At 40.4% G+C, this 26,362-nt stretch overlaps 1 protein-coding gene across 3 annotated transcripts in view; it reads left to right on the top strand.

Moving 5' to 3' along the window:
* The window catches only part of akt3a (v-akt murine thymoma viral oncogene homolog 3a), a 321,945-nt gene that overhangs the window by 266,030 nt on the left and 29,553 nt on the right, over positions 1-26,362 (top strand). For 2 of the 3 annotated variants that reach the window (XM_078405356.1, XM_078405355.1), the window contains 3 exons: positions 2,603-2,700; positions 17,986-18,108; positions 20,570-20,698. In XM_078405356.1, coding sequence (XP_078261482.1) covers positions 2,603-2,700; positions 17,986-18,108; positions 20,570-20,698 — 350 coding nt within the window. The remainder of the gene's footprint in view (positions 1-2,602; positions 2,701-17,985; positions 18,109-20,569; positions 20,699-26,362) is intronic. The other variant, XM_078405357.1, reaches the window with a different exon arrangement.

Genomic DNA, 26,362 nt, shown 5'->3' with positions numbered 1-26,362 from the left:
TGTAGTGGAAGTGTTGGTGAGCATACATTTTGGGAATAATGCTCCCAATTCTATATATTTCAAATGTGGAAAGGGATGAGGTTGGTTTTCAAATTAAAGTCTTGAATTGGGGACAACTCTGATTTTAATAGCAAAAGAGAGTACTTGCCACAAGTAGATCGAGAACAATTGCTTACATCAGACGAATGATAGTCTTTCAAAAGAAAATGTGTAGAGATTCATGGCCAGCATGCACTCGTAAGGATGACAAATAATGATGGCAAGATTAAGGACCTTGAACGACAAAGAATTTAAAAGATTTGATCAGGGAAAAAAGGAGGCTATGACAGGGAAAGACAACTGGAATTAAGTGAGTCAATTGAGGAATACTGCGGGTATAGGAGAGAACTACAGAAATGAATTAGCGGGCAGGAACGGGCCATGAATAGCCTTGGTTGATAAGATTAAGGAGAATCCAAACATGATTCTGTGAGCATGTTAGGGCTGAGAGGGTGCCAGAGAAAAAGGAACCAAAGGGGTACTTGATGTGTGGAGTCAGGGAATGTGGCAAGGTCCTACCTGAATATGTCTCATCTTATTTCACCAAGGAGATGAACATGGATGAAAATGAGCCCTGGCAGATTCATTGTTTCTGCCCGCTCCTGCCCCACTGAACATTTCCAAATACCTAAATTGCATCTTGGACCCTTTGTCCATTCACCTTCCAACCTACATCTGAGACATCTCACATGCTCTTCAACACTTCAATAGCTTTCAATATCAAGGCACCCATTGTCTCATCTTGACCATGGATGACCAGTCCCTCTACATCTCCATCCCCACCTGGAAGATCTCAGGGCCTTCCAGATCTTCCTGGAACAGAGACCCAATCAGTTCCCCTCTCTGAACACTCTTTTCTGCCTGGTGGAACTCACCCTCAACAACTTCTCTTTTGATTTCTCTCACTTTCTTCAAGTTAAATGTTTAGCCATGGTCACTAGCATGGGTCCCCGTCTCCCTGTCTTTTTTGGTTACATTGAACAATCCTTGTTTCAAACATACAATGGCACCATTCCTCAATTCTTTCTCCACTACATTGACTAATGCATCAGGACTGCCTTCTGCACCCATGCTGAACTCGTTGATTTCATTAACTATACCAGTAACTTCCACCCTGCCCCCAAATGCACTTGGACTATCTCTGACACCTCTCTCCCCTTTCTTGATGTCTCTGTCTCCATATCGGGGAACAAACTCTTCACTGATGTATACTATAAAACCTATTGATTCCCACAGTTATCTGGACGACACCTGCTCCCACCCTGCCTCTTGTGATGACGCCATGCCCTTCTCTCAATATCTCAATTTTTGCTGCATCTGCTCCCAAGATGAGGATTTCCACTCTAGGACATCCGAGTTGTCTTCTTTCTTTAGTATACATGGCTTTCCCCCTGCTGCCATAGATAGATCCCTCACCTGCATCTCCCCTATGTCCTATTGTTGTGTTCTCTCCCCCCCTTCCCCTAGACAGAACAAGGATAAAGTTCCCCTGGTCCTTCTTTCATCCTACCATCCACCACCACCTGCATTCCTTCCTCAGACTTCACATTTTGTGCCTCTTCTCTCCTTTTCTCACAGCCTTTTATCTTCTGGCCTTTGTCCATCCATCAGCCAAGCAAAAACTCCCCTCATCTATATCCATCTGTCACTAGCCTGGTTTTGACCTGCCCCCACCTCTCTTCCAGCTTTCTCCCCCTCACTCCAAGTAGTCTGAAGAAGGGCCCCAACCTGAAACGTCACCTATCTATTTTCTCCAGAGATACTGCTTGTCGACTGAGTTACTGCAGCACTTTGTATCTTTTTTTGTAAATCAGCATCTGCAGTTTCTTGTGTCTATATGGAAGAAAAGAATTCAGGGAGTGGTACATTGAAATCTGGAGCAATGCAGTATTAAGAGGGAAGAGGCATTAATATCTTGGAATTGCATTAGGGTGGATGAAATTATCCACAGATGCTTTTGTAAGCAGGGTCAATAGTCAATAGTCAATAGTCGTTTATTTGTCACATACACATAAATGTGTAGTGAAATGAAACATTACCCGCAGTTGAACAATAAGACCAATAAGAATAATCAATAAAAATGCAATAACACACACAATCACAAACTAACACCAAACAAAAAGAAACATCCATCACAGTGAGTCTCCTCCAGTCCCTCCTCACTGTGATGGAAGGCCACAATGTATTTTCTCTTCCCCTGCCGTCTTCTCTAGGAGCTAGATGGGCCCTGGGAGAGATTTTTATATCATTTAGTCACAGGTGAGATTCAGATTAGTTTATTGGCACACAGCTTACATGATAATGATAGATTAATAATAAATACAGTGATTGCTAGAGAGTAGAATGGTGAAAAGATTGTTGTGCAATCTGAAGTAATGCAAATAACTAAAGTTCAATAACTGAATAACTGAATGAACTAGCGTTAGGAGTGTGAACATATGGCAGCATCTTTGGGAAGGGATTGATAAAGAAGTGATTGGTTCAGGAGAGTGATAGCTGGGGAAGAAGTTGTTCTTAAATCTTGACATCTGGGCTTTCAAACTCCTGTATCTTCTTCTAAAAGGTAGAAGAGAGAAAAGGGAATGGCCAGGGGGGCAGGCATCCTTGACGATACTTCAGGCCTTCCTGATGCAACGCATGGTGAAGATGGACTGGATGGAAGTAAGTGACAAGTTTGCAATGGACTGAGTTCACCACTCTCTGCAGGTTCAGGTGGTCAAGAGTAGAGCAGTTGCCATCCCAGCGTGAGGTGCATCCCATAAGAATACTTTCTAGAGTGCATCTTCAGAAGTTCAAGAGAATCCTTGTGGACATGTCGAATCTTCTCAGACTCCTTAAGAAAGTACATATGCTGATATGTTTTTTTGATCACTGCATCAGAGTGAAAGAACTAGATTAGGTTACTGGGTGATAGGGATCCAGAGGAACTTGAAGCTTTAGACCATTTCTACAGCAGCTCAAGCAAAAAAAACAATGCTGGAGGAACTCAGCAGGCCAGCCAGCATCTTTGGAGAGGGGGAAGGGGTTGTGGGGGGGAAGGTCAGTCAGATGGCTTTTCGGGTCAGGACCCTTCTTAAGACTGATGGAATCATTGGTGGATTTATGTTTGCCTGTTCAAAATGGAAAAATAAGACATCGAGCTCATCTGGCAGAAATGCACATGTGCCAGAGATCACCCCAGATTTTGGCGTGTTGCCCGTGATCGTATTCAGGCCATGTCATAATCATCTGACATACACATGGATTGAATTGAATTGAGCCTTAGGCTTATTCCACCAGCAAGATCGTGAGCTACCAGAAGATTGGAGGATAGATAATGTTGTTTCTTAAGAACAACAGCAGGGATAAGCCAAGTCAGTGGTGGCACACAGTGGAGCAGTGGTAGAGTCATAGAGTAATACAGTGTAGAAACAGGCCCTGTTTAGTAAACTTTAATATTATTAGTAATTGGATTACTACTCTAGAAACATAACCATAACCCTAGCTAGTTACTTCAATAATTTTGGTCAACATATTTAGTTTATATAGACTAAACCCACAACATCAAAACTAAAATGGAAATAGAGTCAAAGAGTCATAGATTGATACAGTGTGGAAACAGGCCCTTCGGCCCAACTTGCCCACACTGGCCAACATGTCCCAGCTATACTAGTCCCACCTGCCCGCATTTGATCCATATCCCTGCAAACCTGTCCTATCCATGTACCTGTCTAATTGTTTCTTAAATGTTGGGATAGCCCCTCCCTCAACTACCTCCTCTGGCAGCTTGTTCCATACACCCACCACCCTTTGAAAAAGTTACCCCTCAGATTCCTATTAAATCTTTTCCCCTTCACCTTAAACCTATGTCCTCTAGTACTGGATTCACCTATTCTGGGCAAGAGACTCTGTGCATCTACCTGATCTATTCCTCTCATGATTTTATACATTTCCTCATGATTTTATAGAGTTGTTGCCTTACAGCACCAGAGACTCGGGTTTGATCCTGAATACGGGTGTCGTCTGTACAGAGTTTGTACGTTCTCCCTGTAACAGCGTGAGTTTTCTCCAGGTGCTCTGGTTTTATCTCAAGCTCCAAAGACACACAGGTTTGTAGGTTAATTGGCTTCTGTAAATTGTAAAAATTGTCCCTTGTGTGTTAGTTAAGGGGGTGATCCCTGGTCGGCATGGACTCGGTGGGCCGATAGGCCTGTTTCCTTGTTTTATCTCTAAAATATAAAGTTGCAGAAAATTGTTGGGATAGGATTTATGTACATTTGGGAAGGCAGGGATGGTCAGCAGACTCTGTGTGAGTAAATTCCTATCTCTCTACATTCATTTTTTTTTCCCCATGGTATAGTTAAAAAGTTGAAGGTAGGTCAGTAGGTGTTGTCTATATAGATGTTAGTAAGGCATTTGACCAGGTCCTGCATAGTAGGCGAGATCAAGATAAATTGAATCCAAGGTGAGCTGGCTAATTAGATCCAAAATTATCATGGTGATTGACAATAGAGGGTAGTGGTGAAAGGAAGCTTCAGTGATTGGAAGTTTGTGATTAGTAGTGCACCACAGAGATAGTGCTGGAACCCTTGTTGTTTGTGATATACTTCAGATGTTGGATGTGAATTACCAGATTTGATTAGTAAGTTTGCTGATCAGATGTAAATTGGTGCTGTTGCACACAGCAATGAAGGTTGTCACAGCAGGATATAGAGGAGGTGAAAAATTGGGCAGATCGTTGGCAGAAGGAATTTAATTCCGAGAAGTGCAAGATGGTGCATTTCTGGAAGTCAAATAAGGATAGGACATATATTTCATAAATTATAGGGCCCTTTGGAATGTTGAGGTACAGTAGGACCTTAGGGTTTAGTTCCAGTGTTCGCTGAAAATGGCATATAGTTAGATAGGGTAAAAGACAAACTGCTAGATGAACTCAGAATGCCAGACAGCATTTATGGAGGGAAACGGATATTCAACATTTCAGGTCTGTCAATGTTAACTCTCTATTCCCTTCTCTCATGTGAATGTCCAGCTTCCCCTTCAATGCATCTGTCATACCTACTGTTTATACTACTCCCTGTGGGAACAAGTTCCATATTCTCATCTCTCTTTTGCAAATAAGTTGTTTCTGAATTCCATGACCTTGCTGGTCTCTAGTTATGCTCTTACCCACAATTAGAAGGATTCCCTCTATGTCCACTGTCAATTATGTTAACCTTCAGACTTAAGGGAAAGAGAAGCAGTCTGTGCATCATTCCCTGATACGTGTATTCTAAAACTTTTTTAATATCATTCTTGTTTATCTTCTCTGCACCTTTATTTTCAGTGTCTCGAAATTTTCCGCATGATATGGTGACTAGAAATGTACATATAATATTTTTTGGTCTAGCCTAGGTTTAACACAGCCTTAATACAACTTCCCTACTTTTATTTCTGTACCTCTAGAATTGGAAATATGCTTGATTTGTCTTTGTCTTAAAAGGAAACATAGTGTTTAGTTCATTTATGTTCTGAGATCCCTTTGTTCCCATTCTCCACTGGGACTCATATCTTCCAACTAAAAGTGAAATCCCTGTTCCAGCTAGCAAAATATATTACATTGCACTTACTTGTGTTGAACTTCATTTGTGAATTAGGCATTCTGAATATCTTCCAATAATTTGTTGCAGCTATCCTTACTATGTACTCTAGTCACACAAATCTACAAATTGTGGTTTTGATTTGAGAGTCTAGATAGTTTATATGAATTATGAATAGCAGTAATTCCAGCGCTGATCTTTGCAAAACATCTCTACACCCTTCCTTTCACTGTGAATCAGTCTCTTCCAGTCTCTCTTTTTGGAGTCAGCTAGCAGTTCATTCTATTATCTGTTTCCCCAATATTCTCTAATCATAGTTATTCATGAGGTGCAGCTTTGTGAAAAATCTGAACAAAACAGATGAACTGAATCACAATTTTCTAGTTTAGTTTAGTGATACGGTGTGGAAACAGGCCCTTCATCCCACCAAGACCATGCCGACAAGCAGTCACCTGTACATTAGCACAATCCTACACACCAGGAATGATTTACAATTCTTACCAAAGCCAATTAACTTACAAACCTGTACATCTTTGGAATGTGGGAGGAAACCGGAGCACCCAGAGAAAACCCATGCGGTCACAGGGAGAAGGTACAAATTACACACGAAAAGCCCCCGTGGTCAGGATCGAACCCTGGCGCTGTGAGGCAGCAATTCTACTGCTGTGTCACTGTGCTGCCCTGCTTGTTCTTGTTAGCTACTTGTTCTTGAAGCGTGTACAGCTTCTTGTTAGCTGTACAAATAAAACAATAGTCAAGAAGGAATTTCTTTTTGGAGATCCAGTTGACTATTCAATATTACACTTTTCATTTCTCAATGTTTTTTCTTCAATTTGCTCATTTAATCAGGATTCCATTATTTACTCTACCACTAATGTTAAAATGATTAATCTATAATTCCGAAACATTCTGTCTAGATTTTTGAATGCTGATATTATGGTAGCTATCTACCAGTCCTCTTGCACTGCACTTGTTTCTAATGGATTATTTTAAATGCAATGATCCAATCCATTACAATAGGTTTATCTGCTATAAGTTTGGTTAGTATATATCCTCTGTCTATTTTAAATGCACTTCTCACATTGCTTGTCCCTTCATCCAATGTTATATGCATCTGTAAATGAAAATAAAAACTGCAGATGCTGGAAATCTGAAACAAACAGGGAAACAATACAGCATAGTGGTGCAGCAGTAGAGCTGCTGCCTCACTGTTCCAGAGACCCGGGTTTGATCCTGACCTTTGGTGCTGCCTGTGCAGAGTTTATACGTTCTCCCTGTGACCATGTGGGTTTTCTCTGGGTTCTCCGATTTCCTCCCACTTTCCAAAGACGAACAGGTTTATAGGTTAATTGGCTTCTGTAAATTGTCCCAAGTATGTAAGGAGTGGATGTGAAATCGGAAGAACTAGTGTGAACGAGTGATTGATGGTCGGTATGGATTCAGTGGGCCGAAGGGCCTGTTTCCACGCTGTATCTCTGGATTAAAATAGAATGCTAGAAGCACCCAGCAGGCCAGAAAGCAAAAAATGTAATAATATTTTCTTAGTCCCTTCGTAACAGACCGTAAGTTGGGTGGAAAAATATTAGTTCTATGTTGAAGCTAAGGCCTGGAGGGATGGATAAGATAAAGAGAATCTTTGTGGACCTGGATGGCTGTGGGGAAGAGTTATTAATGAAATAATTTAAGGGTGACAAAGAACTTATCAGGCAATGAAAACAGAAGCTCATGGTCAACGAATGCAGAGTGGGAAAAATATAAGCTAGTATCACAGACTAGTTTAAAAAAAAGATACAAAATGCTGGAGTAACTCAGTGGGTCAGGCAGCATCACCGAAGAACATGGATAGGAGATGTTTCGGGTTAGGGCCCTTGTTTAGACTGATTGTAGGGTGGGAGGCATAGAAAGCTGGAGGAGAGAAAGGGCAGGGCAAAGCGTGGCAGGTAATAGGTGATAGGTGAACACAGGCGAGGAGGGTATTTTGATAGGCAGGTGGTTGGACAAAGGAAAAAACATGGTGTGAGACAAAAGGATTGAAGTGTTGCAAATTGTGAAGCTGGAGGTAGGAATGTAGGTGGGAGGGGAGAAATATGTGGAGGTCCATACAAAAGAAGAGACAAAGTGCTGGAGTAACTCTGGGTCAGACACCAACTCAGGAGAACATCCTGGCAGATCCTGCTGTAATTTTTGATAATCATCTTGGCTATCTACAATGCCACCTACTTTAGTGTCATCTGCAAACTTACTAATCATGCCTTGTACCATATCATCCAAATCGTGGAGAGAAAACTCAAACAGCAATGGGACTAGCACCAATCCCTGAGGTCCCCAGTCTGAAAAACAACCTTCCACCATCACCCTGTGCTTCCTTCCATGAAGCCAATTTTCTACCTATTTGGCTAGGTCTCCCTGGATCCCATGTAAGCTAACATTCCAGAGCAACCTACCATGCGGAACTTTATCAAGTGCATTGCTACAATCTATACTGACAAAGTCTACGGCTCTGCCTTCATCAAACTTTTTAGTTCCATCTTTAACGAACTCGATCTAACTAATATGTGATATCTCCAAAGTGTCCTTAAATATATTTTGATCAGGCCTGAGAGATTTGTGTACCTGCCGATGGACGTTCAGCACCTCCTCAATCGTAATATTGTCTGTCCTCAAGACACTTCTATTAACCACTTTCTCCAGACCATGTATTTCGCCATGGTAAAACCAGAGAAGTATTCATTGAGTATTTGAATACAAATTATTATTCTAGATCTAATAAAAAGGAACTGCAGATACTGGTTTATATCAAAGATAGACACAAATTTCTGGAGTAACTCAGCAGGTCAAGCAGCATCTCCAGAGAAAAGGGATAGGCAACATTGTTCTTCCCTGATCCCCCCTCCCCCCCGTCAAGGTGGTCCCCCCACACCAGGTCCCCATTGATCTTTCCTCCCCTCACGGCAGTCACCCCATGCCAAATCCTCCTTTGTTCCTTCCCATGGCAGCGGCATCCTCACTTCCACACGTCCGTCCTCTTCCGTCGGTCGGCGCCATCATTGACTACTGCACCGACCTCTCCACTAACGCTGCAGGGTCCTCTCCAGATGCCTCCATGGCGCTGACCCAGGCCCTAGCCACGGGCTCTGCAGTCCCAGGCACTGATGACCGCAGGTTTCATCGACCCGCGAAGCTCCACCTCCGACCCATGAGGCCTGGGCTCCAACCCACGAGGCTCCTCCATGCGAGGCTCCAGCCTCAGCTCAGGTGCACCTCCGGAAGGTGTTTAAGGCATGGAGGTTCCCTGATATGCTGATTGTTGGCTAGGAATGGTGTGATCCCAAAAGGGATACATCGTTGCGAACTGTGGAACTGGTTAACCGACCTTGAGTGGAGGAAGCGTGACATCCTTTTAAAACTCCAGGGAGTCGAGGCGCAGAACTGTTAACGCTCATCATACGTTAACAGAATCATCCCCGGATCATTCTCATAAACCTCCTCTGGACCCTTTCCAGCACATTCTTCCTCAGATACAGTGCATTCAGAAAGTATTCAGACCCCTTCACTTTTTCCACATTTTGGTACGTTACAGCCTTATTTTAAAATGGATTAAATTCTTTTTTTTTATCATCAATTTACACACAATACCCCAGAATGAAGAAGCGAAAATAGGTGTTTAGAAATTTTTGCAAAATAATTAAAAAGAAATAACTGAAATATCACATGTACATAAGTATTCAGATCCTTTGCTATGACACTCAAAATTGAGCTTATGTTCATCCTGTTTCCATTGATTACCCTTGAGATGTTCCTACAACTTGATTGGAGTCCACCAGTGGTAAATTAAATTGATTGGACATGATTTGGAAAGGCACACACCTGTCTATATAAGGTCCCACAGTTGACAGTGCATGTCAGAGCAAACACCAAGCCATGAAGACAAAGGAATTGTCTGTAGACCTCCGAGACAGGATTGTGTTGAGACACAGATCTGGGGAAGGGTATAAAACAATTTCTGCAGCATTGCAGGTCCCGAAGAGCACAGTGGCACATTTTGGAACCACCAGGACTCTTCATAGAGCTGGCCGCCCGGCTAAACTGAGCAATCGGGGGAGAAGGGCCTTGGTCAGGGAGGTGACCAAGAACCCGATGGTCACTCTGACAGAGCTCCAGAGTTCATCTGTGAAGATGGGAGAACCTTCCAGAAGGACAACTATATCTGCAGCACTCCACCAATCAGGCCTTTATGGTAGAGTTGCCAGACGGAAGCCACGCCATAGTAAAAGGCACATGGCAGCCCTCTTGGAGTTTGCCAAAAGGCCCCTAAAGGACTCTCAGACCAGGAGAAACAAGATTCTCCGGTCTGATGAAACCAAGATTGAACTCTTTGGCCTGAATGCCAACGCCACCGCTCATCACTTGGCCAATACCATACCTACGGTGAAGCATGGTGATAGCAGCATCATGATGTGGGGATGTTTTTCAGCGGCAGGAATTGGGAGATTAGTCAGGATCAAGGGAAAGATGAACGGAGCAAAGTACAGAGAGATCCTTAATGAAAACCTGCTCCAGAGCGTTCTGGACCTCAGACTGGGGCGGAGGTTCACCTTCCAACAGGACAACGACCCTAAGCACACAGCCAAGGCAACGCAGGAGTGGCTTTGTGACAAGTCTGTGAATGTCCTTGAGTGGCCCAGCCAGAGCCCGGACTTGAACCCGATCGAACATCTCTGGAGGGACCTGAAAATAGCTGTGCATCAACACTCCCCATCCAACCTGAGAGCTTGAGAGGATCTGCAGAGAGAAAATACCCAAATATGGGAGAAATTACCCAAATACAGGTGTGCCAAGCTTGTAGCGTCATACCCAAGAAGACTTGAGGCTGTAATCGCTGCCAAAGGTGCCTCAACAAAGTACTGAGTAAAGGGTCTGAATACTTATGTAAATGTGATATTTCAGTTATTTCCTTTTAATTACTTTTCAAAAATTTTGAGACACCTGTTTTCGCTTTTTTATTATGGGGTATTGTGTGTAGATTGATGATTAAAAAAAATATTTTAATCCATTTTAAAATAAGGCTTTAACGTAACAAAATGTTGAAAAAGTGAAGGAGTCTGAATACTTTCTGAATGCACTGTACGGGGGCCAATACAGCTCACAATACTCCAAATGCGGTCTGACCAGTGCCTTATAAAACCATAGCATTATATCCCTGTTTTTATACTGTATTCTCTTGAAATAAATGCTAACATTGCATTTGCCTTCCTTACTACCAATTTAACTTGCAAATTAACTTTTTGGGAATCCTGCATCGACACTCCCAAGTTCCTTTGCACCTCCGATTTCTGACTGTAGACAGCATCCATTGCCCTACCCTTATCAATCATCTTTGTCACCTCTTCAAAAAATTCAAAAAGGTCATAAAACCTGACTTACCGTGGAAAACGCCATACTGACTGTCGCTAATTAACCCATACACTTCCAATTCCGAGTAAATTCTACACCAAAAAAATCATTTTCAATAACTTCCCAATGATGTTGTGATCGTTGTTTGTGGGAGGGATAGGGTTGGCAGCTCCAGAGTTGGAGTTTCAGAGTTTCAATTTTTCAGATGTAATGGAGAGGGAGGAAAAAGAGGTGGAGGAGTTGTCCTATTCATCAGGGAGATTGTCACAGTGGCACTGTGAGGCTTACAGGCCTATAATTTCACTGCATTCAAAGCATTTCACTGTAACTTGTCACATGTGACAATATTACGTATTCATCCATTCATTCATAATTTCCTGGATTATCTCTGTCTCCCTTCTGATACAAAGGATCAACATTAGTTACCCTCCAGTCCATTGAGACCTCGTCTGTGGCTAGAGAAGATAGAAAGATCTTCATCAAGGAACCAGCAATCTCCTCTCTTGCCTCTTTCAATAATCTATAATATATCCCATTTATCCACTGCAATATCAGGAGTGCTAACTATCTTCTTGATCTTAAATTGCCCTAAGATATTAATATTCACCACACAGATCTCACTCACCAATGACATTGCTTAACCCCTTTTGCCCTTCTAATAGTCCACTTAAGTTCTTGCTTTATATTCCTCAAAGAGCCTCTGTGAATTCATCTTTCCAAACCTCATACACTTCCATTTCCTTTTTGACCAAACGTATAACCTCATTAGTCATACAAGGTTCCCTTGCTTTGCCATTGTTATCCTTCTTTCCCACTGGAACACGTGAGGCGGTAATGTCTCCCACTTGTCAGATGTGGATTTCCCCATAACAAATGCTCCCAATTTATTCTCCCTAGCTGCTACCTAATAATTTTGTAATCTTCCTTATCCTAATTTAGTATCTTCCCCCAAGACTTATCCTTATTCTTAATTATCTTGTGATCACTATTCCTGAAATATTCTTCTGCTGAAACACCAGTCATCTGGCCAGGCACATTTCCGAATGCAAGATCCAATAAGTTCCAGAGTCGAGTTTGACTATCCACATACTGTTTCAGGAAATTCTCTTGGATAGACCTAGCAAATCCTACCTTATCTAAGCCTTTCGCACTGAGTCAGTCCCAGTCAATATTAGGGAAATTAATGTTGTTCATTATGACTATCCTGGTGCTTTAGCATCTTTGCGAAATCTGTCAACATATCTGTTCCACTATCTCCTTTTGGCTATTGGAAGGCTTATAGTACAATCCCATTAGCGAGATTGCATTTTTCATATTTTTGGACTCTAGACATATTGCATCAGTAGATGATAGCTACCGTGTCTTCTTCCTGAATATCACTGTGGCATTTTCCCTAATTAGTAGACAACGCTTCAACCTTTTTTACCTCTAACACATCTGAAATATCGAAACCCTGAAACATTGAGTTTCCAGTCCTGTCCCTCATGCAACCACGTCTTAATAATGGCCATAACATCATACTTCAAAGCACTGATCTAGGTTTAGAAGCACATCAGGTGTGGACAGTGGGTAGAAGAGCCTGTTTTTGTGTTGTTTCTGAGTGATCCCATGACTCCTTGATTTTAAACTCGATTTTAAGAGTCAAGTGTGTTTAATTGTCGTACCATCAATGTAGCAATGACATTTTTACTTGCTGCAGCTTTGCGGGTCCATTAATGCAAAACAGAAATTGATGTACAATAAGAAACAAGAAATTAATCAGTAATACAAGGTAACCAGATCATAATAGTGCAAAAAAACATCTTTAATGCAGCTGACACAAAGTTCATAGTAGCTCATAGTCGCTGAGGTAATGGTTTGTGTGTGCAGTGTTCAAGGACCTAATGGTTGCTGGGAAGAAGCTGTTCTTCAGATATGGAGCTCACGTTTTCAGGCCATCTTCAAGGGTTCAAAGGGTATTTTATGGTCACGTGTACCAATAAAGGTATTCCCGATGGTAGTAGAGAGATGAGAGCATGGCCAGGTTCGTATGGGTCTTTGATATTAGCTGCCCTTTTCAGGTAGCTGTCTTGTATATCCCTTAGATGGCAGGGAGGTCAGTACCTGGGAAGGATTGGGAAATGTCTACTACTTTCTGCAGTTTCTTTTTTTTCCTGTGCGTTCGAGTTACCGAACCAGGCCATGGTGCAATGAAGAAGGGTCCCAATCCTAAACGTCACCCATTATTTCTCTCCAGAGATGCTGCCTGACCCGCTGAGTTACTCCAGCATTTTGTGTCTATCATGGTGCAACCATTCAATATGTTCCCTACTGTGCAGCTGTAGAAATCATTGCATAATTAGATGCATTTGGTAAGAATGTTTTTATTTGCTCGTGATGTGGCAAGACTATATTTCCCATTGCTAATTGCCCCCTGATTTTACTGATTTACCAGGCCAGTTAAAGTTAATTAAGAGTGTACTACTTTGGTAGGTGTGGAGTTGCATTTTGAGTGGAAAATTGAGACCGTGGCTTCTCTGCTTAGCTCAGTGCACTGTTGCTCTACCAGTGTCTTGATTTGAATCACCTAGACTTGTGTCGGATATCTGGGTTTGGCCTCACAAGCAGGAATCAGGCCACTGCTTCCAGGTTTGCAATCCAGCATCTGTAAACCAATAATTTAGCCACTTAGCTACCTTATCCATATTGTACAATTTACCCTTTATGCAACTTTCCTAACATGCATACAATTTTAATATTTTAATAGAAAGAGTGGATGTAAAAGGAAAGCTCTTCAGGATCACCTATAATGTGTAGAGGAGGAAAGTTGAAGGGAATTCCATTGTGAGAACAAACATATTTTGGGGGTATGAGAGCTTAGAGCTGAGTTATGGGCCTGAGAGAATAACCCAAGGAACGTGAGGTGAACTTGCAGGGTGACGGCTCCAAAGGGAGAAGGCAGGCAATTACTATGTATATATTTCATACATTTAAATTTATAATCATCTCCTGCATTTTGCCTTAACTTTACAGATGTACTTTACCTTGTATGTTCTTTAAAAATATGGTTAACCATGGCTTATTGTATAACTCCTGATAGCTAAAATTTGAAAGTATGTACAGAAACTTGAGACTCGGTATTAACCCTATGCTGCAAATGGAGTGAGAAGGGTCAGGTTTAAGTTTACAGGCTATGCTTTGCCAATTTTGCATCTTGGCATGTACCTTCGCCATTTCTGTGGTACATGAACCCATTAGCACTCTACGTACAGGTAAATCTAATGTTAAGGAGACTGTTAACATATGCATTTAGAATACATTTCTCATCTCTATCCAGAATGGCTGACCTTTTATTTTGCTCCGAAGTTATAAATAGTCCAACCAGCAGAACCAACACTCCTGTATCTACCATGTCAAGCCCGCTAAATAGTTTTGTTTCAGTGTGATCCCCCCACCCAAAATATCTGCATCTGATCTTGGTCCTGAAATTAATTGCTCATAACTCCTTAGATAGCACTTCCAAACCCATAGCCTCGACCAGCTAGAAGGACAAAATAGCAAAAAGCATGGAAACAACACCATCTGGAAGTTGCCAGCAGAACCACACACTACTCTGACTTGGAAATATATCTGTTTCTTCACTATCACTGGTCAAAATCCTGGAGATCTCTAACAGCATTGTGGATGTATCTACATCTCGAGGAATATAAAATGTTGACTCAAGAAACTGCAGATACTGGTTTACGAAAAAAGTCACACAGTGTTGGAGTAACTCAGTGGGTTTGTTTCTTTGGAGAATATAGATAGCTGACATTTCAGTTCAGGACCCTTCTTCAGACTGATTGTAGTGGAAGAGAGGTAGGGACGGAATAAAGCCTGGCAAGTGATTGGTGGATACAGGTTTAGTTTAGAGATACAGTGTGGAAACAGGCCTTTCGGCCCACCAAGTCTGCACCGTCAAACACACCAGCACTATCCTACACAATAGGGACCAATTACAATCTTTACCGATGCCAATTAACCTACACACCAGTACATCTTTGGAATGTGGGGGGATCCTGGAGCACCCAGGGAAAACCCACACAGTCACGAGGAGAACGTACAAACTCCATGCAGACAGCACCCATAGTCAGGATCGAACCCGGGTTGGTGGCGCTGTAAGGCAGCAACTCTATCGCTGCACCACTGCGCTGCCTCAAGGTGAAGGAGGTTTTGGATTTGCAGGTGGATGGACAAAAGCCAGAGATGAAAAGACAAAAAGTGTGACATAGGAGATAAAGATAGAAGATGTGCAAAATGTAGCCAGAGGAAGGAATATAGGTGGAAGGTGGGGTTGGGGGGGGGGGGGGAATAGGGGAAGGGGAAAATTGGGTGTGCATCCAAGTGGAGGAAAGAGGGGGGAAATATGGAGGGGAGTACAGGGAAGAGAGAGGGGGGGGGGGGAAATGGAGATAGGGAGTGGGGGACCGGTGTTTTTGTAGGTTAACTAAAATTGGAGAATAGTATTTATACTATTGGGTTGTAAGCTTCGCAAGTGGAATATGAGGTGCTGTTCTTCCAGTGTGAGTTGCCTCACTATGACAATGGAGAAAGCCCAGATAGGAAGGTCAGTATAGGAATGGGAAATAGTTAAAATGGTTAGCAACTGGAAGATCGAGCAGGCCTTGGCGGACCAAGCGCAAATGTTCAATGAATCGGCCACCTAGTCTACGCTTGGTCTTGCCAATGTAATGGAAGCCACAATGGGAGCACCAAATGCAGTAGATTAGGTTAGTCGGGGTACATGTGAACCTCTGTCTCACCTGGAAAGACTGCTGGACTCTGATGTGAGAGAGGAAGACTACAGTAGTTTAACAAATCAGGTCACTGACACCTTCTCAAAGGCTATTAAGGATGTGCAATTAATAAATGCTTGCTCAGCCTGTGAAGGCCACATCCTTTAAATGATTTTTTTTTAAAGTACCTGCAAAAAGAAAACATTATGTTACGCAGATGTACAGAAATCAAAAAGCTTCTCTTTAACTGCAAAGCCATATAAAGCTAGGAATGAAATTATTTGCATATTGGAATAACTTAGTTAAGGTCTCGACCCGAAACATCACCCATTCCTTCTCTCCAGAGATGCTGTCTGGCCCGCTGAGTTACTCCAGCATTTTCTGTCTACCCTAGTTTAATTTAGAATTTGAGTTAGAGATACAGCATAGAAACAGGCTCTTCTGCCCAACTTGGCCATGCCAACCAGCAGTCACCTCTCCACTAGTTCTATCCTACACACTAGGGACAATTTACAGAAGCCATTTAACCTATAAATCTGCATGTCTTTGGAATGTGGAAGGAAACTGTAGCGTCCAGAGGAAACCCATGCAGTCACAGGGAAAACACACAAACTCCATAGTCCGCAGCAACCGTAGTCCAGATCAAACCCGGGTCTCTGGCGCTGTAAGGCAGCAACTCTATCACTGCGCCACTGTGCCTCCCTCAAATTTGGACAGTGCAGTCAGGAAAAAGCAGTAGATAAATAAGGAGAGTATTGCAGCATCACACGTGGTGAAGACACATATTTGCAGGCATTACCTGTTATTCAGTTACAACTAGATCCTACTTTTCCATTGCTATTTCAGTCTGCATTTGAGACGAGATTTATTAAATAAAGGCAATTTTTAAATGTTTAATTGCCCAAGCTCGTCCATTCTTACAACAGTATTATAATATTAGTTTGCCACAAACCTCATCCTGTCACATATTTAATTTGCTGTAATGAGTAAAGAACATGCAAGCTGGATCCCTGAATTTCAAAACTCTGGGTTAGTTTAATATCAATAGGATACATGAGAGGTGATGCTTTTGCAACTGTTTGGCTGATTGAGCAAATATACCAAATTGCCTACCATTAATAATTGCCCATATTTAACAATGAGTTCCAATAAAGATTAAATGTAATTTAACAAAATGACCAGATTTGTGAAAAGTTACATACCAATAAGATGTTGAAATGACGTGGAGCCAAATAAGTAGCCTGAATAAAATTATTGTTTTCATACATTGTCACAGAAAAATTTAATGGTAATATTTAAGGTCAAATTCTAATATTTTTTTAAATCATCAATATTTAAATTAATTTGCAAGTTGTATGTGTGTACATTATAATATTCTAAAGGATTAGCATTTTGATATAGCTATAAGAATTTAACATAATTTGAATCTCAGGACATCAGGGATTAATTTTAAAAAAATTCAGTTGACAACAAAACAGTCTTTTCCCATCACCTTTCTGCTTGTTCAGCTTCTTAAATAAAGTGGTCACAATTTTAAAATAACTGCATATTCTTTTTAATTCAAAAAAATAATGATAAAATATTAAAATAATTAAAGTGTAATCCATTTTGATGTATTTACTTCAACTATTCAGAAAATTGCATAATGCAGCATTTCTCTTTTGCAAACGTTCAAAAAATCTTATTAATAAATCTCAAAAGATTTGGTGGACTCAGTGGACCCTATAGTTCCAATATATGAAATGTGGTAGTTACAGTAGTAAATTATTTTAAATGACTAATCCCTATTTGACACATTCAGGTCTTTCTTATGCTAATTTTAATGGCAGGTCAATTAATACGGGACTGTTTGAAGGTAACAGTGGTAATTTGTATGAATGCCTATGACAGTGTGAACATACAGGTATTTGACAATGCAGCTCAACATCTGACAATATGAAAAGGATAATTAGATCGCTCTGCTGCACTTTTTTTCAGGAATAAGTAGGAGGTTAAATAGGCAGTGTGCAGAATGTCTTGAACAAGATTGGTATATTGATTAAAAAGCTGATTTAGCAGCTCACATTTCCCCTTGGAAACTTTGAAAGATAAGCCAGCTGCTGTCTAGGAGCCATCAGTATCTACCAAGGGTGCACTATCTATCATCACAATATGGTGATGAGAGGTGTTTTATGTTTGTGTTAATTTTCCCCACTAAATCAGTAATTATTACAATACTGTCCCCGCTGTTTACCTTGCAGCTGTTTTTCCATTTGTCGAGAGAAAGAGTGTTCTCAGAGGACCGCACACGATTCTATGGCGCAGAAATTGTCTCAGCTCTAGATTATTTGCATTCCGAGAAGATTGTGTACCGAGATCTCAAGGTAACAATGTAATCAGAATTTCTTCTTTTTTCTCTTGTTTTCAACACGAGGAACACGTTTGAAATTATTTATAATCTACTTGCAACAGCTGAACCTGCTGTTTCCACCATAAATTATAGTAATGTGCTTCACTAAATTACTTTAGAATTTCTTTGAACTTTTAATACCTATGAACTTTTATCCTTACATTTCAATATTTAATTCCCCTAATTTTATTTTCTTATAATTCACCTTAATGATGGTAATAGACATTGGCTATCTTCCATTATCCTAAAAACAGTTCTTCATAAATACCAAAAGAACACAAATGATCAAAAGTTATTGTTACCTTTCATCCCCTGTTTTTTACTTTTGAAGTAGTGTAGTCGATCACATTAAATCCTCAGATAATAATTTAATGACAAAGCTTAAATACAAGCTTGAACGCAGCACACTAAACAACTAAGATTGTGTTATCACTTTATATTGTAATCCATACTGTAGTAATTTCTTCATTTGAATAAAATATTTAATATTGTGACAGATGCAGTTCAACTAAAACAACTTGAATGTATATCGTGCTTATTTAATGTGTTGAAAACTTGTCCCAAAAGCACTACAAAAGGATGAAATTAAAAATGAGTGCTAAGCTCTGGAAAATGTTAGTATTGGTCAAAACTCTAGTTAATTCTGTTTTAAGTTGGTTACTGTTGGAGGTAAGTTGTGGGGTACAGGAAATACAACAGATGTCAATAAGCCGTGGCCATCATTGCAAATTTGTTTGTGATAAGTTTTCCAAATAATTTATAAATATATCATATTGTTACTGTGTATAATGTTTCAATTAAAATTTAAAATAAACAAAATAATTATGAAGATAGAGTAAAATGCAGACTCGCAGACGATAAGCACTTAATTTCAAAACGATGATTGTTCAAATGCTGCAGAAATGTGTTAAATAGATATGTGAACTCCAAATCTTTACAGTTCATGTGTAGCTCCCATTGGCTGGAGAATAAACTGTGTCTGGCTAGTTTGCAATGCTTATGGAAAAAAGAATGGTAACATTTTGGAAATAAAATTGGTGTATAGAAAGCGGAAAAGAGATTTAGCAAGTTTAAGATAATTCTTTCCAAATAATCAAAATGCTGGGATTACCTATTTTTATTTGTTCTATCATTTTAGAAGAAATACTATTTTATGGCAGACAATGTATTTTCTAATTGCATGGGTTGAATACATTTTAATGGTTGTCAGGAAAAAAATCCTAACAGTCATTTATTATGTGACATTTTAATTTGTAAATTGTGTTGAAAAATGTGTTTCAAAAATTGATTTTATGACTTCAGTATGAACTTGTTACATAATTTGCTTTCACAACGAAATGTGTGTATTGAATGGATGTATTATTTTCTATAATCACTTCACTAAAAAATAAAGTCCTTGCCCATTCTGAAAATAATATCGTTTTTCTATACACTGATGGAATTGCCCTGCTACAAGCTGGCATTGACTCTTGCCGTTTAACCCATCAGTCTGGTTGTAATTGCTATGGGAAACCATTGACGAAAATATATCACATAAAATATGCCCTTCTGTTTGCTAAAATATTTCACAAGGGGACGACAATGACACCACCACAATTAGCTTTTTATCAGAGTGCTTTTTTTTCCAAAGTAGCCCAAAGAAAATATTTTGTTTGCCTGCTGCAATAGGAGTTCTCATGACTCCTTCTGTAATATCCTGGTTCAGTGATATAATTGTCAGGGAATAACCCTGTGTGGGGGCATAACTTCTACTGTATATAATGTCAAGAGGCCAGATTTGAGCTTGTACAACTTGTGTTTCTTTCCGTGAGGGTATTTTTGGTGGGATAGGGTTGATTGCAACTTCGGCTAGTTTTAAGCTATGTGACCTGTGGTTTAAAATGGAATTTCACTCCTATGATCACAATGGAAATGTAGAGAATGGGACTCAACTGAGCTCCAGTAAGATAAGTGATTAAAAAATTTGGAGAACAGCATCTCATATTTCGCTTAGGCAGTTTACACCCCAGCGGTAAGAAAGTTGATTTCTTTAACTTCAGATAGTTCCTCTGTCCCTCTCTTTCCCCTCCCCTTTCCCAGTTCTCCCACTGTCCTCCTGTCTCCTACTACATCCTATCTTTGTCCCGCCCCCTCCCCTGACATCAGTCTGAAGAAGGGTCTTGACCCGAAACATCGCCCATTCCTTCTCTCCTGAGATGCTGCCTGACCCGCTGAGTTACTCCAGCATTTTGTGTCTACCTTCAATTTGAACCAGTATCTGCATTTATTTTCCTACATTAAAAAAATCAAGATTCTCTGTATTCATTATTCTGTTTAATAAAATGGGTATTTTAAATGAAATAAACTCATCATTGATCCATCATTGATCTCTTTCTCTTGTGTTCACTGGAATAGGTTTCTGCATAACATTGTACAAATTGATTTTTTTTTTGTAGTTGGAAAATTTGATGTTAGACAAGGATGGGCACATTAAAATCACAGATTTTGGACTTTGCAAAGAAGGAATTACAGATGCTGCTACCATGAAAACATTTTGTGGTACTCCAGAATACTTGGCACCAGAGGTAGGATGATTATAATTAAAGTGACCAAATCTTTCTATGCTGATTTATTCACTTCTACATTGCATTTTCATTTAAAAAGCTGAAGGAATATTACATTCAGTGAATGTGAAGAGGATGTTTCCACTAGTGGGAGTGTCTAGGGCCCGAGGTCATCGCCTCAGAATTAAAGGGCCTTCCTTTAGGAACGAGATGAGGAGGAATTTCTTTAGGGAGTAGTGAATCTGTGGAATTCATTGCCACAGAAGGCTGTGGCTAAGTCAATGGATATTTTTAAGGCAGAGATAGATAGATGCTTGATTAGTATGTGTGTCAGGGGTTATGGGGAGATGGCAGGAAAATGGGGTTAAGAGGGAAAGGTAGATCAGCCAAGATTGAATGGCGGAGTGGACTTAATGGGCCGAACGGTCTAAATCTGCTCCAATTACATGAACTAATGAATATCATCAAAGACTCACAACTCCCAGGCCACACTTTCATCTTGCTGCTGCCATCAAAAAGAAGGTACAAAAGTCTGAGAACCATGACCTCCAGGTTCAAGAACAACTACCATCAGGCTCCTAAACTACACTGTCCAACCCGACCTCAACAGCAACCTGCAACAAATTGTGTTTTGGTTGCACTGCATACATCGGTTTTGCAATATTATGACCTCGTTACCTAGCGTGCTGATTATTAATTTATTGTGCTATTGATTATTGTATATTTATTTGTTATGTTATTGCATTAATGGGCCTGTAAAACTGTCCCAAACAAGTATTTCAATGTTCCATTCCTGGTACATATGATAATTATACACTCTTGATTTTCTTGACTCTTGAGCTGCTATTGACAGTTATTTTGCTCAGGTCTATTAGTCTTGTGACAGTCCTGTTAAATATCCATGGTAAATTAATATGCTGTGTGGAATGCAGCAGACACATCATTGGCCTGTTGTCAGGGGTTCACAAATAATAATTGGTGAAGAATATCATTTAAAGGTTTTGCAACATTTTTTTACAATGTAAACAGGGCTGAACAATTTAATATTCTAGATCCAAGCTACTTAAAATGCAAAAAAACCTGCAATTTGATCATCCAAGATAGAAAATTTATTTTGTGTTTCTTCGTTCACCCACAAAAAATACTTTGCAAGTGAAAATATTTTTTAGAAGCCTAACATTCAGTAGTGCCAATAAATAACATCAGTGCTGGGTGATATTTGTATCATGTGTTCTGTGTAAAAATGGATTCTAAATAATGGCAGATGGTAACAGATGGCAGAGGTAGTACAGGTACTTGTGAAATTCAGGCAAAATGCTTTGTAGAACTGTTGTAAAAGAGTACAAATCCTCTTGTTGCCAGCATATATTCTTTTTTGATTGAGACATTTTTTAAGTGTGTACCCATGGGTCTTTGCATAGAATGCGCAGATGATGAGCTAACCAATGAAATACTACTTTCATTATTTTCTACAATTTCCCGTGAATGAGATTAAAATATAAATAGTTGGAGCAAATATTAAAATTTATAAGTATCACACTCTTCCTTTGATCAAAGTAAGTTAAAGTATAATCCCAATCCTTTAAGTTTTCACAGGCCAGAAAAGAAGATAGAAAAAAAAAATGCCCAAAGCATTAATGTAATGTGAGGGGTGTTGGCAAAACTACTATATTTTGGCCATCTCTAATTACTCTTGAAGTACTGGTAAAACACCGTCATGAGCTGTTGTAATCCAAGATGTGATGAGATTTGCGAATTGTTGTTGAGGCACAGTGCCCATGAAGGAACAGCAATATACAGTATTTCCATTTTAGAATGTTGAATTACTTAGGAACTTGCAGGTTGTGACATTACCATATATTTGCTGTCCTTACCCTCCTTGGTGATCAGGATGTTGGTGTGTTAGATACTGTTGCAAAAATGTTTTCAAGTTGCCAAAGCACATTTACTAGATGAGAGCCACAGTGTACTGGTGGTGAAAGAAATGTACGGTGAAGGATCAGATGCCGATTTAGTGACTGTTTTGTCTTATTGTTGAATTACTTGAATATTTTGGGGTGCACTCAGGTTGGCACATGAAGAGTATTCCATCCCATTCTAGACTCGTATATTGCCAAAGTTACAAATATTGGGAGTACAGAAATATGTTATTTGATGCAGAATTCCCAGCTGATGATCTGCTCTTGTGGCTACAATACCTTTACAGTTAGTTGAATTACTGGTCAGTGGTTTAGTGTCATCTGCAAACTTACTAATCACCCCTTGTACATTCTCATCCAAATCATTGATATAAACCACAAACAACAACAACAGGCCCAGCAACAATCCCTGAGGCACACCACTAGTTGCAAGCCTCCAGTCTGAAAAACAACCTTCCAACATCACCTCTGCTTTCTTCCATGAAGCCAGTTATGTATCCAGCCAGCTAGCTTTTCCTAGATCCCATGTGATCTACCCTCCAGAGCAGCCCACCATGCGGTACCTTAAAAAAAGGCCTTGCTGAAGTCCACATGGACAACATCTACGACCTTGCCCTCGTCAAACTTCTTGGCTACTTCTAAAAACTCTTTATCAAATTCATGAGGCACAATCTCCCACATACAAAATAATGCGTAGTCTCCCTAATCGGCCCCTGTCTACCTAAATGCATACATTTCTTATCCCTCAGAATTCTCTCCAATAACTTTCCCACCACAAATGTTTTCAGACTGCTATACCTCTTCCCGATGGGAGGAGTGAAATGAGAGTGTGTCCAGGGTGGCGTGAGTCCTTGATGTTGCTGGCTGCTTATTTGAGGCAGCACCTCCTATAGATCACTTTGTTGGTGGGGAGGTCAGTACCCATGATGGACTGGGCAGTGATCACCACTTTTAATCTGCTTCGATCCTGGGTGTTTGTGTTCCGAACCAGGCCGTGATGCAACCAGTCAATATGTTCTCGTACCCCTGTAGAATTTCAAGAAAATATTAATTGACATGCTGAATCTCCTCAATCTTCTAAGGAAGTAGAGGCATTGATGGGCTTTCTTTATGATTGCAAGAATACACTGGGTTCAAGACAGACCTTCAGAGATATGGACGCCCAGGATCTTGAAGTTGTTGACTCTCTCTGCCATTGACCCACCGATGAAGGCAGGTTTGTTCCTGCCTTGAGCATAAAACAATCCTTGGCCTTCCATTTCTAAAGTTGACAATCAGCTCCTTGGTTTTACTGACAACATAGGTACTCAGAGTGCTGAAGGAGGCTTTGGCATGCTTGCCTTTGTCAGTCAGGGCACGGAGTACAAGAGTCAGGAGGTTCAAGTAACAACTGTAAAAGAAATTGCTGAGATCACATTTAGACAATAGACAATAGACAATAGGTGCAGGAGTAGGCCATTCGGCCCTTCGAGCCAGCACCACCATTCATTGTGATATATATATACAGCCGGAAACAGGCCTTTTCGGCCCTCCAAGTCCGTGCCGCCCAGCGATCCCTGTACATTAACACTATCCTACACCCACTAGGGACAATTTTTACATTTACCCAGCCAATTAACCTACATACCTGTATGTCTTTGGAGTGTGGGAGGAAACCGAAGATCTCGGAGAAAACCCACGCAGGTCACGGGGAGAACGTACAAACTCCTTACAGTGCAGCACCCGTAGTCAGTATCGAACCTGAGTCTCCGATCTCCGGTTGATCGTCCCCAATCAATAATCCGTGCCTGCCTTCTCCCCATATCCCTTGATTCGATTAGCCCCTAGAGCTCTATCTAACTCTCTCTTAAATCCATCCAGTGATTTGGCTTCCACTGCCCTCTGTGGCAGAGAATTCCACAAATTCACAACTCTCTGGGTGAAAAAGTGTTTTCTCACCTCAGTTTTAAATGGCCTCCCCTTTATTCTAAGGCTGTGGCCCCTGGTTCTGGACTCGCTCAACATTGGGAACATTTCTCCTGCATCTAGCTTGTCCAGTCCTTTTATAATTTTATATGTTTCTATAAGATCCCCTCTCATCCTTCTAAACTCCAGTAAATACAAGCCTAGTCTTTTCAATCTTTCCTCATATGTCAGTCCCGCCATCCCAGGGATCAATCTCGTGAACCTACACTGCACTGCCTCAATTACAAGGATGTCCTTCCTCAAATTAGGAGACCAAAACTGTACACAATATCTCCAGATGTGGTCTTACCAGGGCCCTATACAACTGCAGAAGAACATCTTTACTCCTATACTGAAATCCTCTTGTATGAAGGTCAACTTTCCATTAGCTTTCTTCACTGCCTGCTGTACCTGCACGCCAACTTTCAGTGACTGGTGTACAAGGAGTCTCACTGGTCTCGCTGCACCTCCCCCTTACCTAACCTAACTCCATTGAGATAATAATCTGCCTCCTTGTTTTTGCTGCCAAATTTATCTATATCTATATTATACTGCAGAGACTGGTTAGTCTGGGTCTCCTGCAGTGTAGGAGACTGAGGAACCTTAGAGGTATATACAATCATGAGGAGCATGGATAAGGTCTTTCCCCAGGGTAGGGGACTCTGAAACTAGAGGAAGTAGATCTATGGGGAGAGGGTAAAGATTTAAAGGACACCTGAGGAGCATCATTTCCACATGGAAGGATGGGGTATGGGGAATGAGCTGCCAGAGGAACTGGTAGAGGTGTGAAGAATTACAATGTTTAAGCGACACTTGGACATGGATAGGAATAGTTTTGAGGGATTTGGGACAAACACATGCAGATGGGACTAACACAGGTAAGCAACTTGATCTGTATGGACGAGTTGGGCCAATGGGCCTGTTTTCATGCTGGATTTGGCTGTTCTTACTTGGTTCACTTGTGACTATTATGGTATGATTTTTTTTCATAGGCCGCATTGGTCTATTATTGAGCATAAAACAATTCTCAAACTAGAAGTCATGTTATCCTTATTTTTGTATTTTCATGTTAATATATTGAATTTTGGTTGCTACTCCTGTGACATCTAATTCCATATTTTTCACAACTTTTCAACATGATAACATAATTTACTGTAACCATAGAACATAATCAATTTCATATATTTTGTTTATCTAAACCATCCCATTTTGATGAAATGTAATTTCAGTCCAAATTTGGTCTGCCATGGAAAAGTAAAGTTACATGAATGTTTCTTTGCCTGATCTCCAGACCAAGGTTTTTCTGCTCATTGCAAACGTAACTAGACAGTGAAAGTAAAAGTACACACTGGATGGTAGAGAATAATACTTACAAGAACAATGTGATACTGAGCTAAAGAGATGGATATAATAATACAAATAGTGACAGTCACCACAGTATTTTCTTACCCAATATTTTTAGATGCTATTTGTTATTAGCAAAAGGATAATGAGACTTCTTAACTTTTGTCATTGTATATTGAATAATTGGTAACAATGGCAAAACACATTGTGAAATGCAATGAACCATGCAAATTCCAAAGATGATATGTAGCGATATATGTACATAGTATATTTGGTATTTACGGCATATGATATTACACAATGATGATCTACAAGGTGAATGAATGACATTTACTTTATAAGTTCATAAGTTATGGGATCAGGATTAAGTGATTTGGCCCAATGAATCTATTCTGCCATTCAATCGTGTTCCCGATATTCGAGGAGACCAGAACCAGGGGTCACAGTTTAAGAATATGGGGTAGGCCATTTAGGACTG

Source organism: Rhinoraja longicauda, chromosome 9 (assembly GCF_053455715.1).
Source record: "Rhinoraja longicauda isolate Sanriku21f chromosome 9, sRhiLon1.1, whole genome shotgun sequence".
Lineage (NCBI taxonomy): Eukaryota > Metazoa > Chordata > Chondrichthyes > Rajiformes > Arhynchobatidae > Rhinoraja > Rhinoraja longicauda.
Note: the sequence above shows the minus strand (reverse complement) of the source record. Positions and strands in the feature narration are given on the sequence as shown.